Here is a 16,186-nt window from a genome sequence, read left to right on the forward strand (position 1 = left end):
CCTGAAAAAAATGGCTATAATCAAAAAAAAATAGATGTTGGTGTAGATGTGGTGAAAAGGGAACACTTTTTACACTGCTGACGGGAATATAAACTAGTACAAACCTCTGTGGAAAACAGTGTGGAGATTCCTTAAAGAACTAAAAGTAGATCTATCATTTGATCCAGCAATCCCACTACTGAGTATCTATGCAGAGGAAAAGAAATCATTATATGAAAAAGATGCTTGTACACACTTTTGTTTTGTTTTGTTTTGTTTTGTTTTTTGTTTGTTTGTTTGTTTGTTTTTGAGGCGGAGTCTCGCTCTGTCACCCAGGCTGGAGTGCAGTGGCCGGATCTCGGCTCACTGCAAACTCCGGCTCCTGGGTTCACGCCGTTCTCCTGCCTCAGCCTCCCGAGTAGCTGGGACTACAGGCGCCCGCCTCGTCGCCCGGCTAGTTTTTTGTATTTTTTAGTAGAGACGGGGTTTCACCATATTAGCCAGGATGGTCTCGATCTCCTGACCTCATGATCCGCCCGTCTCGGCCTCCCAAAGTGCTGGGATTACAGGCTTGAGCCACCGCGCCCGGCCTTTTTTGTGTTTTTAGTAGAGACACGGCTTCACCATGTTGGCCAGCCTGGTCTCAAACTCCTGACCTCAGGCGATCCACCTCCCTTGGCCTCTCAAAGTGCTGGGATTACAGGCATGAGTCATCATATTTGTTTATTTTTGAGACAGAGTCTCACTCTGTTGCCCAGGCTGGAGTGCAGTGGCACAATCTCACCTCACTGTAACCTCCACCTCCCAGGTTCAAGCAATTCTTGTGCCTCAGCTTCCGGAGTAGCTAGGATTACAGGTGCATGCCACCACACCTGGCTAATTTTTGTATTTTTAGTACAGATGGGGTTTACCATGTTGCCCAGGCTGGTCTTGAACTCCTGGCCTCAAGCGATCTGGCCATCTCGGCCTCCCAAAGTGTTGGGATTATAGGCATGAGCCACCACGCCCTGCTATGCTCATTTTACATTCAGCTGTGGTGGTGCTGCATTATGTATGTCTTTAAGCATCCTTCTGAGTCCCTAGAGAGGTAGGTGCTGCTAGTAGTCCCATATTACAGATGAGGAACCTGAAGCAGGGAGGTTAAGTCACACAGGTGGTAAGGGGTAAAGCCAGGATTTAAATCCAAATCTAGAATCTTGTACTCCTAATTGTCTGTGGTGTGAAGCAAATCACCTTGTGTGAGGCAAGAGAGTTTATAGGCCATTTTTGGAGCATGGGAAAGGGAGGGGCAGAGGGACAGTGGGACAAGAAGATGGAAATAGAGCAGACCATCATGATGGCATGTGCTTGGCACCAGGGGGTACTTCACTATCCAGGGTACTGCAAGGAGACAGCCTGAGGTGTGGGAGGCATAACACACCCACCACCTCACCCCCACTTCCTAGAAACCTTCCTAGCTTTCTGGAAGAAAGCTCTCTAGCTTTTATTTTATTTTTAGAGATGGGATCTTGCTCTGTCATCCAGGGTGGAGTGCAGTGGTGCAATCATAGCTCACTGCAGCCTTTAACTCCTAGGCTCAAGTGATCCTCCCACTTCAGCCTTCTCAGTAGCTGGGAATACAGGTGTGAGCCACTGAGGCCAGCTCATTGTCTTTTAGAAAGAGACGATCCTTTCAAGAGTCCATGAAATCTGCCATACAAATGGTAAAACCAAAGTCATAGTTTTATTTGGGTAAAAATCAATTTTTTTGTTTTTGAGATGGTGTCTCGCTCTGTTGCCTAGGCTGGAGTGCAGTGACATGACCTCGGCTTACTGCAACCTCTGCCTCCCAGGTTCAAGTGATTCTTGTGCCTCAGCCTCCCCAGTAGCTGGGATTACTGTCGCGTGCCACCACATCCAGCTAATTTTTCTATTTTTAGTAGAGACCGGGTTTCACCGTGTTGGCCAGGCTGGTCTCAAACTCCTGACCTCAAGTAATCCGCCTGCCTCAGCCTCCCAAAGTGCTGGGATTACTGGCATGAGCCACCACGCTTGGCCAAAATCAATTTTAAAAGTCTAGCTGCAAAGTAGAAAACACTTCTATAGCATTGTCTTATATAAAATTCACATCCTTCTAAAACCTGAAGTCCTTTTGCTCACTCCTTCACCCTGAAATGAAAAAAACTGATAATACTGAATCTTAGAGACCCACCCAGGACACATGGGTTTGTCCAGGCTTCTGCCTATTTTGTAGAAGTGGAATCCAAGGGGCTGAATGAGAAATGTGAAGGAATTTCACTGACAGCTTGGTCTTTTGCAGGAAGACAAGGAGAGCACAAATATGTCACCTTAAGAATGACTTTAGGCTGGGCAAGGTGGCTCATGCCTGTAATCCTAACACTTTGGGAGGCCCAGGTAGGCAGATCACATGAGTCCAGGAGTTTAGACCACCCTGAGCAACATGGTGAGACGCCGACTCTACAAAACATACAAAAATTAGCTGAGCATGGTGGTGCATGACTGTAGCCCCGGCTACTCCGGAGGCTGAGGTGGGATGATCACCCGAGCCCGGGAGGTTGAGGCTACAGCGAGCCATGATTGTGCCACTGGATTCCAGCCTGGGCAACAGAGTGAGACCCTGTCTCAAAAAAAAAAAAAAAAAAAAGAAGAATGACTTTAGACTTTACAGCTCTAAGAAATGCCCATCAAGACTTTTTGTCTTAAGAGATGATTGACAAGTAACTTGATAGGCAGCAGAGTTAAACCTTCCTGGGGCTTTGACTTGTGAAAGGGGATAATCTGATCTCCAAAGGGTGTGTTCAGCTTTGAGTTCATATAAGTTCAACTTTGAGATATGGTCTGTGAGCTGGCTCAGCCCCGCCACTGGAGAGCTCTTTCACCATCAACATCAGGGACTGACTGAACAACACGGAGGTAAGGCTGGGAGATGTTTGTGTGCTTTAGGGAAGGCAAAGAGGCTAATGTGAAGTTTGCTCTTTTTTTTTGAGATGGAGTCTTACTGTGTTGTCCAGGCTGGAGTGCAGTGGTGTGATCTCGGCTCACTGCAACCTCTGCCTCCCGGATTCAAGCAATTCTCTGCCTCAGTCACCCAAGTAGCTGGGACTACAGGCGCCCGCCATCATGCCCAGCTAATTTTCATATTTTTAGTAGAGACAGGGTTTCACCATCTTGGCTAGGCTGGTCTTGAACTCCTGACTTCAGGTGATCCGTGCCTCGGCCTCCCAAAGTACTGGGATTACGGGTGTGAGCCACTGTGCCTGGCCAGTTTGCTCTTTTTTAAAAGTAAATCTTACACTCCTGGGTGTAAACTCTGCGAAAGGTTCCGAGGATAGAGATAGGGGCAGAGGAAACCCGGGGGAAGCACAAGTTGCCTGCCCTCCAGTGAGCTTGCAGCCAATATCATCTAGTATGGGAGGCAGATGTGAACACATGCAGGTCAGAGTAGAGAGAGGAGACGGGAAGGAAAGGGATTCCTTCTGGGGAAGGCACAGGGACTGTGAGGTCCTTAACTGGACAATAGGCATTAAGGTCTCTGTAGCCTGAATGTGCTTCAGAGCTGTAGTATGTGGGGTCCTTTCGCCTGGGTGGGGCCAGGGCCAGTCCTAAGATCTGCAGCTGTGGTCCTGCATTTTGCATTACTCAGATCAGTAAACTTTTCTCTCATGTCCCGCTGGACCCAGAGGCCTGGAAATGTGGCTGGTGCCCTGGCCCCCCAACACGGGGGAGGTGGGTTAAGTTTATGCCTGCAGGTCCTTTAAATTTATGCTCCTTCTTGGCTGGGTGCAGTGGCTCACATCTGTAATCCCAGCACTTTGGGAGGCCGAGGTGGTGAATCACCCGAGGTCAGGAGTTTGTGATGAGCCTGGCCAACATGGAGAAACCCCATCTCTATTAAAAATACAAAAATTAGCCGGGCGTGGTGGTGGGTGCCTGTAATCCCAGCTACTAGGGAGGCTGAGGCAGGAGAATCGCTTGAACCCAGGAGGCGGAGGTTGCAGTGAATTGAGATTGCGCCACTGCACTCCAGCCTGGGTGACAGAGTGAGACTCTGTCTCAAACAAACAAACAAATAAACAGAAAACTTATGCTCCTTCTTGTTAGGCACAGTGCTGCTGTAGACATCTTGAGTGGTTAAGGCAGGTAACTAGATCTGGAATTGCTGGTGATGGGTATGCATTACCATTAAAGTTAGTAGAACTTCCTAAATTGCCAAATGGTTGTGTTCACTTAAAGTCTCACTAGGCATTTAATGAACTACTTGGTTTCCCCTCATCCTCCCCAACTCTTATTATCAAATATTTAGTAATTGCCGACCTGAGGTGGAGGAGACCCCTGATCTGAAGGAAGAGAAGGAACTCTCCCAACCCAAAGAGGGGGAGGCCACAGACCTGAAGAAAGAGGTGGAGAAAATCTCCTCATCCAAGGAAGAGGAGACTATGGACCTGAAGGAAGAGGTGGAGAAAAATCCCCCACCTGAGGAGGAGACTATGGACCGGGAGGAAGAGAAGGAGAAGATCCCCCAACCTGAGGCGAGGGAGGCCACTGGCCTGAAGAAAAAGCAGGAAGAAATCCTCCCGCCAGAGGATGGGGAGGCCGCAGCCTTGTCCTCTGTGCCTAAGGAACAGTCAGAGACAGCTGCATCTGTGGAAGAACCGATAAGCCTGCTTCCCTCTCAATCTGTGTTCCCCCCTCAAACTGCTATCCCCCCTTACTCTGTGTTCCCCCCTCCGGAGGCATTTCCCCCTCAGGCCGCTGTCCCTCCTCACTCTGTGTTCCCCCCTCCGGAGGCATTCCCCCCTCAGGCTGCTGTCCCCCATCACTCTGTGTTCCCCCCTCCGGAGGCATTTCCCCCTCAGGCTGCTGTCCCCACTCGCTCTGTGTTCCCCCCTCCAACGGCACTCACAACTCATTCCATGTTTCCTTCTGCCAATGGTTTCTGCCTCACTGTTTCTTCAACAGAGTTCTCCCTTTGATGTGAATTTCCTTAATTTGTACCACCTTGCCCACTGTTTTCCTTTAAGAAGATATTTATTCTCATGTACTCTCTTGTGCTTTGCCTCCATGTTGCATTTAATAACTTTAGGGTAAAAGGAACATTAAACTTCATTACAACTGTATGTTCTATAGTGAAATATTGTATATTTATTAAGCTTTCTAAATGAATAATAAAGTAGAAGTCTTTACTGCATGGACCTAGGTTGAGTACCTTTCTTTAAAAACAGGTTTAGGTATTATGTTTTGAGAATTGAGAAGTCACAATAATTTCCAGATAAGTAACATATTACAATGCATAAAAGCTTGAGCTCCTTGCTTAGAACTTTCCTAAAGGTTCCAGATAAAAAAAATATATTAGCCCTTAGACTTATTAGAATCCAAGTCTTTCAGTACCAAATCTGAAATTTAGCACCGGCTGGGTGTGGTGGCTCATGCCTGTAATCCTAGCACTTTGGGAGGCCGAAGTGGGAGGCCTGGCAGATCAAGGCTGCTGTGAGCCATGATTGCGCCACTGCACTCCAGCCTGGGGGACAAAGTGAGACCCTGTCTCAAAAAAAAAAAAAACACACCACATACACACACACACACACACACACACACGCAAAACATAAATATCCTTAGCACTTACACGCAGATGGACCCTCGACCTATGGGTGTACACATGTTGAAAACAAACAGGAAGGCTGTAAAGTTAAGGTGATCCCTGAGAAAGTTGGCATCTTAAGATGGGGACACATTACAGAAAACACACACACACAAGAAAATCCCATGCCTGGAATAGAAAGCACAGCTGCTTAAAGTTTTTGTCTAGAATCTAGTGACCCTGATTTTAGTGACACCAGAATATATTGATTTTTATGTGTCTGTTAAAAACCTAGAGATCGAGCTGGGCGTGGTGGCTCACACCTGTAATCCCAGCCTTTGGGAGGCTGAGGTGGGTGGATCACTTGAGGTCAGGAGTTCAAGACCAGCCTGACCAACATGGAGAAACCTCATCTCTCCTAAAAATACAAAATTAGCCGGGTGTGGCAGCATGCGCCACACCCAGCTACTCAGGAGGCTGAGGCAGCAGAACCGCTTGAACCCAGGAGGCGGAGGTTGCAGTGAGCCAAGATCGCACCACTGCATTCCAGTCTGAGTAACAAGAGCGAAACTCCGTCTAAAAAAAAAAAAAAAATCTTAGGTCTGAAGTATGAAGCATTTGGAGTAAAATTCGAAAAGGGCAAACTGACTTCCAGCCACATCGCCACACACCTCAAATGCCACCTGGAAAACCACTCCACTTTCAGGATTTTATAAAGGAATTATAGTTTCTCTAACTTCAAGCCTATGTTATTACCACGAAAGTAATAAGATACCACTTAGTATTTACCATGTGCAACATACTGTATTTATTAGACACATTATATCACACCTCATTTAATCCTCAGAGCAACCTTGTTAAGAAAGGAGCTCCATAGTCCCTGTTTTAGAGGCATAGAAGGTTAGACTTTAGTAAAAGGATTCAAACTCACAACTTTCTGACACTACAGCCTACCTCTACTACCTAACTTGGACTAGGTCTTCAACTTTCAAACCTTTTGTCCTTTTCCTGCAGTTTATCACTGTTTTCATGGCATTAATTTGGATTTTTTTTTTTTTTTGAGACGGAGTCTTGCTCTGTCGCCCAGGATGGAGCGCAGTGGCGCGATCTCAGCTCACTGCAACCTCTGCCTCCCAAGTTCAAGTGATTCTCCTGCCTCAGCCTCCTGAGCAGCTGGGATTACAGGCATGTGCATGGTAGCCTAATACAAAAATAAGCCTATTCTTGTATTTTTAGTAGGGGGGGGTGTTTCACCACCTTGGTCAGGCTGGTCTTGAACTCCTGACCTGAAGCGATCCACCCACCTCAGCCTCCCAAAGTGCTGGGATTACAGGCGTGAGCCACTGCACCTGGCTTAAGCATTAGTTGATTTTTTATTTGCAAACCCTGTAGACTACTTTTCTTACCCCAGGCTGCATATTAGAATCACCCAAGAAATTTTAAAATCATCTGATGTCCATGCCATATCCCAGAAAAATTATATCCGAATCTCTGGGGTGGGGCCCAGGAACAGGTATTAAAATCAGTGATTTTGTTATGCAACTAAGGTAAAGACCTAATTGCAGATCATTCCTTTAATGATGCTCACACAGGCCACGACATGCCTGCTCTGCACCCTCAATGACACACCTTTTCCATTCCCAACCCTGGGTAAGCCATCCATCTTCCTCCCCTACTTGAATTTTTCTGGACTAAATTGGTAACTGTGCTGATTTGTTCCCTATTAGTTCATGTCCTTCAGCTTGATTGGAATGACTCAGCAACTCCATGTGAGCAGCACTGATGAGGTATCTGCTCTGGGCGAGGCCCTGCGCCCGAGGCACAGACACAGATTCCTCCGGCTTTGAAGAACAATGGTCTGGAAGGACATCAACACCCAGGCACTCCCTATTCTTGGATGGAGAGTTTCTAAATAAAGGATTTTCCAAAATTTATAAAGAAAAGAGGCCGGGCGTGGTGGATCACACCAGTAATCCCAGTACTTTGGGAGGCCGAGGTGGGCGGATCACCTAAGGTCTGGAGTTCAAGACTAGTCTGACCAACATGATGAAACCCTGTCTCTTCTAAGAATACAAAATTAGCCAGGCATGGTGGCACATGCCTGTAATCCCAGCTACTCGGAAGGCTAAGGCAGGAGAATCGCTTGAACCTGGGAGGTGAAAGTTGCAGTGAGCCAAGATCACGCCATTGCACTCTAGCCTGGGCAACAAGAGCAAAACTCTGTCTCAAAAAAAAAAAAAAGAAAAAAAGAAAAAAGAAAAGAAGAGAGGGCTGGCTGTGATGGCTCATACCTGTAATCCCAGCACTTTGGAAGGCTGAGATGGGACAATCTCTTGAGCCTAGGAGTTAGAGGCCAGCATGGGCAATATAACAAGAACTTGTCTCTCTCTTAAAAAAAAAAAAAAAAAAAAAGACGAGAGTAGGGTGAGAAGGGCGTTTCAGATGAAGAGAATAACGTGGGGAGACCTATATTCATCCCTAAATAACACTCTACTCCACTGGGTCTGAGGCATGGGATCTGAATTAGCAGCATCACCAATACCTAGGAGCTTGTTAGAAGAAATGCAAAACTGGCTGGGGACAGTGGCTCATGCCTGTAATCTCAGCACTTTGGGAGGCCAAGGCAGGCAGATCATCTGAGGTCAGGAGTTTAAGACCAGCATGGCCAACGTGGTGAAACCCTGTCTCTACTAAAATACAAAAATTAGCCGGGCATGGTGGTGGGTACCTGCTACTCGGGAGGCTGAGGCAGGAGAATTGCTTGAACCCAGGAGGTGGAGGTTCAGTGGAGTTGAGATTGTGCCACTGCACTCCGGCCTGGGCTTCAGAGTGCAACTCCGTCTTAAAAAAAAAAAAAAAAAAAAAAAGAAATGCAAATTCTTGAATCCCACGCCACTCCTGCAAAATCAGAAATGCTGGGGGAGCCCTCCAGGTGTTTCTGGAGCGTGCTAAAGTTTGAGAAGCACCATTCTACTCAATTCCATTTAGCTGCTTTTCAAACAGACCTATACTCTTGGTTCTTTTCTATTCTTTTTTCTTGAGACGGTGTCTTACTCTCGACCAGGCTGGACTGCAGTGGTGCAATCTCCACCCTCCAGGTTCAAGCTATTCTCCTGCCTCAGCCTCCCAAGTAGCTGGGACTACAGGTGCGTGCCACCATACCTGGCTAATTTTTGTATTTTCAGTAGAGATGGGATTTCACCATGTTGGCCAGGCTGGTCTCAAACTCCTGACCTCAAGTGATCCACCTGCCTTGGCCTCCCAAAGTGCTGGGATTACAGGCATGAGCTACCATGCCTGTCCATATTCTTTTTTTTTTTTCTAAATATCTCTTTGTGTGTACATAATAAAAAATTAAATAGTATAGCACACGATAAAAAAAATTCAACACTTGCCCTCCCTAGAAGCACACTGAACTTTTCTCTTTTTAATTCTAAAGAATAAGCTAAATAATATTCTTATATGCCTATTTTGAAATGTACTATCTTGGTGTCCATTGACTCCACACTCTAAGAGATAAAATTTAGCTAGCCAAACTCTTCCACTTAACTGTTACATTATTTTAAGTTCTACTTGTTTCCTATGTTTTAAAAATCTACTCAATCCTCTGTAGTTCTAATACTTTCCAACAACTTTTTATCTCAATTAAAAAAATCACATCTATTCACTTATGTAATTTTTTTTTTTTTTTTTAATTTTGAGACAGGGTCTCCCTCTGTCATCCAGGCTGGAGACACGATCTTGGCTCACTGCAACCTCTGCTCCCCGGGTTCAAGCAGTCCTCCCACCCCAGCCTCGCCAGTAGCTGGGACTACAAGTGCATGCCACTATGTATGACTAATTTTTGTATTTTTTTTTTGTAGAGACGGGGTCTCACCATGTTGCCCAAGCTGGTCTCAAACTTCTGGGCTCAAGCGTTCTGCCAGCCTTGACCTCCCAAAGTGCTGGGATTATGGATGTGAGCCACTGTGCCTGGCCCATTTATATAATTTTAAAAGTCAAAATGATTCTATAGTATTTAATGAAAGAGTCCTTGCTCCTTTACCCCCATTACAGATTCTTACTCCCTAAAAGCAACTACTTTCAACTGTTTCTCCTAGTATTTGCTTCCATGTTCACGTTGCCCAGGCCAGAATGCAGTGGCGAGATCTCGGCTCACTACAACCTCTACCCCTGGGGTTCAAGCGATTCTCCCGCCTCAGCCTCCTGAGTAGCCAGGATTACAGAGGTGTACCACCACGACCGGCTACTTTTTTGTATTTTTAGTAGAGACAAGGTTTCTCTATGTTGGCCAGGCTGTGCTTCCATATTCTTAAATAACAGTTTTACTTCTACTTCTTGATTTTAAAATTTTTGATATCTAATCACTTCTTATTGCGGAAGATAAAGATTTAACTCACATTTTCTTTCTACCAAAACACCACAAATCCCCATGCTACTAATAATTCATTCAGCCAGGCGTGGTGGCTCATGCCTGTAATTCCAGCACTTTGGGAGGCCAAGGCAGGTGGATCACTTGAGGTCAGGAGTTTGAGACCAGCCTGGCCAACATGGTGAAATCCCATCTCTACTGAAAATACAAAATTAGCCGGGCATGGTGGTGCATGCCTGTAGTCCCAGCTACTTGGGAGGCTGAGGCAGGAGACTTGCTTGAACCCGGGAGATAGAGGCTGCACTGCACTCCAGCCTGGACAACAGAGTGAGACTCCGTCTCAAAAAAATAAAATAATAATAATAATTCATTCATATTAATGTTTGGTTATATTGGATTTTATTATTATGACATTATATTACATAATGTTATTATTTACTTATTTAGAGCTGGGCGACAGAGTGACTATGAGTGCAGTGCTGAGTGCGGTGCTATGATCATAGCTCACTGCAGCCTCAAACTCTTATGCTCAAGTGATCTTCCCGCCTCAGCCTCCGAGCAGCTAGTTTCTATGTGCTTTTTTTTTTTTTGAGACGGAGTCTCGCTCTGTCGCCCAGGCTGGAGTGCAGTGGCCGGATCTCAGCTCACTGCAAGCTCCGCCTCCCGGGTTTACGCCATTCTCCTGCCTCAGCCTCCCGAGTAGCTGGGACTACAGGCGCCCGCCACCTCGCCCGGCTAGTTTTTTGTATTTTTTAGTAGAGACGGGGTTTCATCGTGTAGACCAGGATGGTCTCGATCTCCTGACCTCGTGATCCATCCGTCTCGGCCTCCCAAAGTGCTGGGATTACAGGCTTGAGCCACCGCGCCCGGCCGTGCAGCCTCAAACTCTTATGCTCAAGTGATCTTCCCGCCTCAGCCTCCGAGCAGCTAGTTTCTATGTGCTTTTTTTTTTTTTGAGACGGAGTCTGACTCTTGTTGCCCATGCTGGGGTGCAATGGGGTGATCTTGGCTCACTGCAACCTCTGCCTCCTGGGTTTAAGCGATTCTCCTGCCTCAGCCTCCTGAGTAGCTGGGATTACAGGCATGTGCTACCACACCCGGCTAATTGTGTCTTCTTATTTATTTGTGAGGAAGACAGAGCTGAACAAATTATATCAATATGTGCAAATATCAATACAAGATGTTGCTAAGGGAGACACTTTTTTTCTGGTCAGTTACATTTGAAGTAGGCTCCTCCTAAGGTCTTTGTAATTCAAGGTCCTGGGCGCCACACGGAAGAGCTGCACTGTACTGCCTCTAGGGGTCAGCATAACGTGAAGGATGAGCAAGCACAGCCACCCATTTCAGAAAGCAAAGATTTGTAGGGTGGAGGAAGGAATGCAGGTAACTATGCAGGTTTCCACTGAAAGTGAGGATGAGGAGTTGAGGGGAAGCAGATTCTATGCCCAGTCCACACAGTGTTTTGATTTGTGTTTAACAGACTATCAGGGACCCAAATAATTTAATAATATTTGGCCTATCACATAAACTCCATTGAAATTAGTGACAGGATTTTCTTTTCTTTTCCTTTACAATTTTAACTTAAAGACCAGTGTGATAGTAAACTGACAGGATTTTCATTATACCCCTCATACATACTGAAAGCCATTTACCTTTTAAAATTTTATTTTATTTTATTATTATTATTATTATACTTTAAGTTTTAGGGTACATGTGCACAACGTGCAGGTTTGTTACATATGTATACATCAGTCACTTACTTTTTAAATGTCTGTTTTGACACTTTGGACTTAGACTATAGATGTTAAACACTACTAATTGCTTCTCCCAAATGTAATGGTCTTTCTTTTTTTCTAATTTTTATTTTTTATTATTAAATATCTATCTATCTATCTATACATATAGTATATATATATATTTTTGAGACGGAGTCTCGCACTGCTCGGGCCCAGGCTGGAGTGCAGGGGCTGGATCTCAGCTCACTGCAAGCTCCGGGCCTCCCAGGTTACGCCATTCTCCTGCCTCAGCCTCCCGAGTAGCTGGGACTTACAGGCGCCCCCACCTTGCCCGCCTAGTTTTTTGTATTTTTTTTTAGTAGGAGATGGGGTTTCACCATTGTTAGCCAGGATGGTCTCGATCTCTGACTTCGTAATCGGCCGTCTCGGCCTCCCAAAGTGCCTGGGGATTACAGGCTTGAGGCCACCGCGGCCTATATTTTTTTTTTTTTGTAGAGATGGGTATCATACCACATACCAGGCTGGTCTCAAAACTCCCAGGCTCAAGCAATTCTCCTGCCTTGGCCTCCCAAAGTGTTGGGATTACAGGCATGAGCCACTGTGCCCAGCTATGTAATGGTTTTTCAATTCGAACTTCCTATATATCTTTTATTTATTTTGGGCCAGGGTCTCACTCTACTGCCCAGGCAGGAATGCAGTGGCACAATCGTGGCTCACTATAGCCTCCAACTCTTGGGCTTAAACCATCTACCTACTTCAGTCTCTTGAGTAGCTAGGACTACAGGCACACACCACCACGCCAGGCTAACTTCTTTATTTTAATTTTTTGTAGAGGTGGGGTCTTGCTATGACGTAGGCTGGTCTTGAACTGCTGGCCTCAAGTGATCCTCCTGCTTCAGCCTCCCAAAGTGCTGGGACTATAGGTGTGAGCCACAGCACCCAGCCCAAATTTCTTATTTTAAGGCTAGAATGATGAGTGGCTGGCTGGCCCTCTCTCTAAGGTAGTAAATGGTGGGCTTTATTCTTTTTATCTATAAACTATTTTATTTTATTTTTGAGACAGTCTCACTCTGTTACCCAGGCTGGAGTACAGTGGAGTAATCTCCGCTCACTGCAACCTCCTTCTCCCAGGTTCAAGTCATTCTCCTGCCTCAGCCTCCTGAGTAGCTGGGATTACAGGCACCCATCACCACCCCGGCTAATTTTGTATTTTAATAGAGACGAGGTTTCACCATGTTGTCCAGGCTGGTCTTGAACTCCTGACCTCATGTGATCCACCTGCCTCAGCCTCCCAAAATGCTAGGATTCCAGGCATAGGCCACCGCACCTGGCCACCTATAAACCATTTTATATTACCTCTGCAGAAGTGTGGTTAGCATACATTTCTGGAGAAACTCATTAATGAAACTCACTGCCATTATGCTGCCTCTCAGTCACTGCATGGTGTCAATCTCAGAGACATTTGAAGGGCTAAAATATAAGCAGGGGTAATTAACAGCACACTTTGCTTTTATATCTTGGTATATTTCCTTGTGCCTCGGAACAATACTGCTGGGGACCACAGCTGATTGTCTGCCTTGGTTGACGACTGCTATGCAGTGAGAATTTAACAGTGTTGGCAATCTATGCTACAAGAAAAAGGGCATTGTATTTTTCCTCTTCCTGTAAGAGGAAAAGAAGAAACAGCACTTGGGCAGTTCAGTAACAATCTTTGGGCATAAGAAAAGAAATCATTTCTTATTCCTTACAAACTCTGATTTACAAAAGAACACTGGAAGCTAAAAGCTGTGTTGATTTATCATGTGAAGCAGAAAGTAATTTTTCTCCCCTTGTTATGCTTTCATATAATCATGCTCACCGCCTGTATGGGTGGCATTAAAGAATTTCTGAATAAAAATAATAATTTCTTGCTTTCAACCTTCATAATTCACATCAGCAAGCACCCTGCTGGGTGGCGATGCCTACTGCCAGTGACGCTCAATCTTTTTTCGTGCCACTTATCTGCCTCGCACAGCTGCGTGCTCCATTGATCGCAATACCTGCAGGATAATGCGCCCGAAGGCGTTCTTCAGCAGATTAACCACATCCGCGTGAGACAGCCCATCCAAAGGTTGCCCGTTAATGCTGACAATCCGATCCCCAACCTGGAAGCACAAAAGTGACAGAAAATCACTATCATTAAGAAAAATTAAATTTGAGAAGAATGCTTAAAATTCTTTGCAAGTCCTATTTCCCATTTGTGGCTATTGTGAGGATTCTGCGTTACTACTGTGTATACATGTTCAAGAAGCATGAGGAATTTTTTTGGCTTTCCCCAAATACAGACAAATCAGAGCAACAAGAAGGGGGTCAGATCTGATTATTAAAAAGCACAGTAGGCCACTTTTGTATTTTGGTAATGGTGGTTTCATACATCCATTGCCAGTAATAGCGAGGTGTACACATTAACTGTTCAATAAAGTTCTAATGAGGAAGCCAAATATTTTCTGCTTTATTTTTCTACTGAAATTAAGATTAAGGGGTAACAAGGGGAGAAATCATAAAATGGTGATTCTTTTGATTGAGGGAAGACTCTAAGGTCAAATGTCTCTCAGTTGAGAGCTGAGTTTGGGTGAAATGAGGTGCTTAAAAGGGTAAAGGAGGGTTTGCAAAGGAGCTGCAATTTCTTCTTTTATTGAGAAGCTTTGATACAAATAATAATATTTTTACGTGCCTGGGGACCTAATGAATTTCTAAAGGTATAAAGCTTCTTTAATGCATCTTGCCCTCAGCCTGGGTCTCTGATGGCTATTGGAATTCCAATTCTAAACAAGGTGCCCAGGGCTGCAACTTCCTCTCCCACCCCACCACATGCTGTTAGCCCTTCAACCAGTTATCTTTTGTTTACTTTAAGCTTCTGTGTCCGTGCAGCCACTCCACTGGCCTGAATCATGGCAATAAATATAGGAATATCTCCTAAGGGACTTCCTCTTCCTCCAGCAATACTGATTCCAAGGGCATCACTGAGCTCCTAAAAAAGAAAGAAAACATAATGCTTATCTTTTTAATAAAGAGCCACAAACTGACTATCCCCAGATAGCTATTGAACAAAATCCCTCCATGAGGTAGGAGGCCAAGATAACACAGGAGTTAAATGTGGAGACTTCGGAGTAGACAGCTCTAGTTCTTTTTTTTTTTTTTGAAACAAAGTTTCGCTCTTGTTGTCCAGACTGGAGTGCAATGGCACGATCTCAGGTCACTGCAACTTCTGCCTCCCAGGTTCAAGCAATTTTCCCGCCTCAGCCTCCTGAGTAGCTAGGATTACAGGTGCACGCCATCACGCTTGGCTCATTTTTTGTATTTTTAGTAGAGACAGGGCTTCACCATGTTGGCCCGGCTGGTCTTGAACTCCTGACCTCAGGTGATCCACCCGCCTTGGTCTCTCAGAGTGCTGGGATTACAGGTGTGAGCCACCCTGCCCGGCCCCAGCTCTAGCTCTTAATTAGTTGTGGGGTCTTGGGGGAAGTTACTTAACCTTGTGAAAATTGTCAGAATCAAAATGGAGTCACTTGTGTTAAAAAAAAAAAAAAAAAAAAAAATCCTTACCAATAGAGCCAGGAAAGGCTATGAAGAAAGGGTTCTCAGGCTTGTATGCCTGATAACAAAAATTATCACAAAAGACTGCAAAAACCACAACCCTGCAGGAAGAACGTCACAACCTTACATAAAAAAACACTTCTACAAGTGCATTTGTCCAGCAAATGCCTGTCCAGCCTTGGGCTGTGTGTCACCCCTGTTATTAATCTTTGTAGCCAAGGATAATTATCTCAAAATAGTTATATATTCCTCATTTTGTCCTCTAAAAACTTTTATTTTCCTTACCTGCCTGAATATGCACGTAGTCTACTATGGCCCGCATATTCCCATTCCTGAATAAACACCATTTTCTTTTAGAGAGCCTCTCTGTTTGTTATTTAGGCTGACTACCTCTTAAAGCCTCCATCTCTATGTGTAAAATGAGAAGAATACTACATACCTGACAGTGTTGGTCTGAGCATTAAATGAGATGGTATAGCACACTCATGGCCTACAGAAAAGGCTCAATAAAAGGCAATAGCAGGAGTAAATTAAACACACACACACACACACACACACACACACACACACACACACACACAACGCCCTATGCAGCTGCTTAGTTTAGTGGCCAATTCTGATGCAGACTTGGCAAGTATATTCTCATATGGTGTTTATGATTAAACTGCCACACATACTATGCTCTTCTGGGTGTGAACAAACACATTTGGCTTTAAAAGACTGCGTTGGCCGGACGCGGTGGCTCAAGCCTGTAATCCCAGCACTTTGGGAGGCCGAGACAGGCGGATCACGAGGTCAGGAGATCGAGACCATCCTGGCTAACACGGTGAAACCCCGTCTCTACTAAAAAATACAAAAAACTAGCCGGGCGAGGTGGCGGGCGCCTGTAGTCCCAGCTACTCGGGAGGCTGAGGCAGGAGAATGGCGTAAACCCGGGAGGCGGAG

The 16,186-nt window shown here is 45.3% G+C and overlaps 1 protein-coding gene across 6 annotated transcripts in view; it reads right to left on the minus strand.

Annotated features, from left to right (window-relative positions):
- PATJ (PATJ crumbs cell polarity complex component) overlaps positions 1 to 16,186 on the minus strand; it is a 441,042-nt gene that overhangs the window by 24,109 nt on the left and 400,747 nt on the right. For all 6 annotated transcript variants that reach the window (XM_017877225.1, XM_017877223.1, XM_017877224.1 and 3 more), the window contains 2 exons: positions 14,553 to 14,675; positions 13,705 to 13,809 (listed from right to left, as the gene is read on the minus strand). In XM_017877225.1, coding sequence (XP_017732714.1) covers positions 13,705 to 13,809; positions 14,553 to 14,675 — 228 coding nt within the window. The remainder of the gene's footprint in view (positions 1 to 13,704; positions 13,810 to 14,552; positions 14,676 to 16,186) is intronic.

Source organism: Rhinopithecus bieti, unplaced genomic scaffold (assembly GCF_001698545.2).
Source record: "Rhinopithecus bieti isolate Rb0 unplaced genomic scaffold, ASM169854v2 scaffold_6380, whole genome shotgun sequence".
Taxonomy (NCBI): Eukaryota; Metazoa; Chordata; class Mammalia; order Primates; family Cercopithecidae; genus Rhinopithecus; species Rhinopithecus bieti.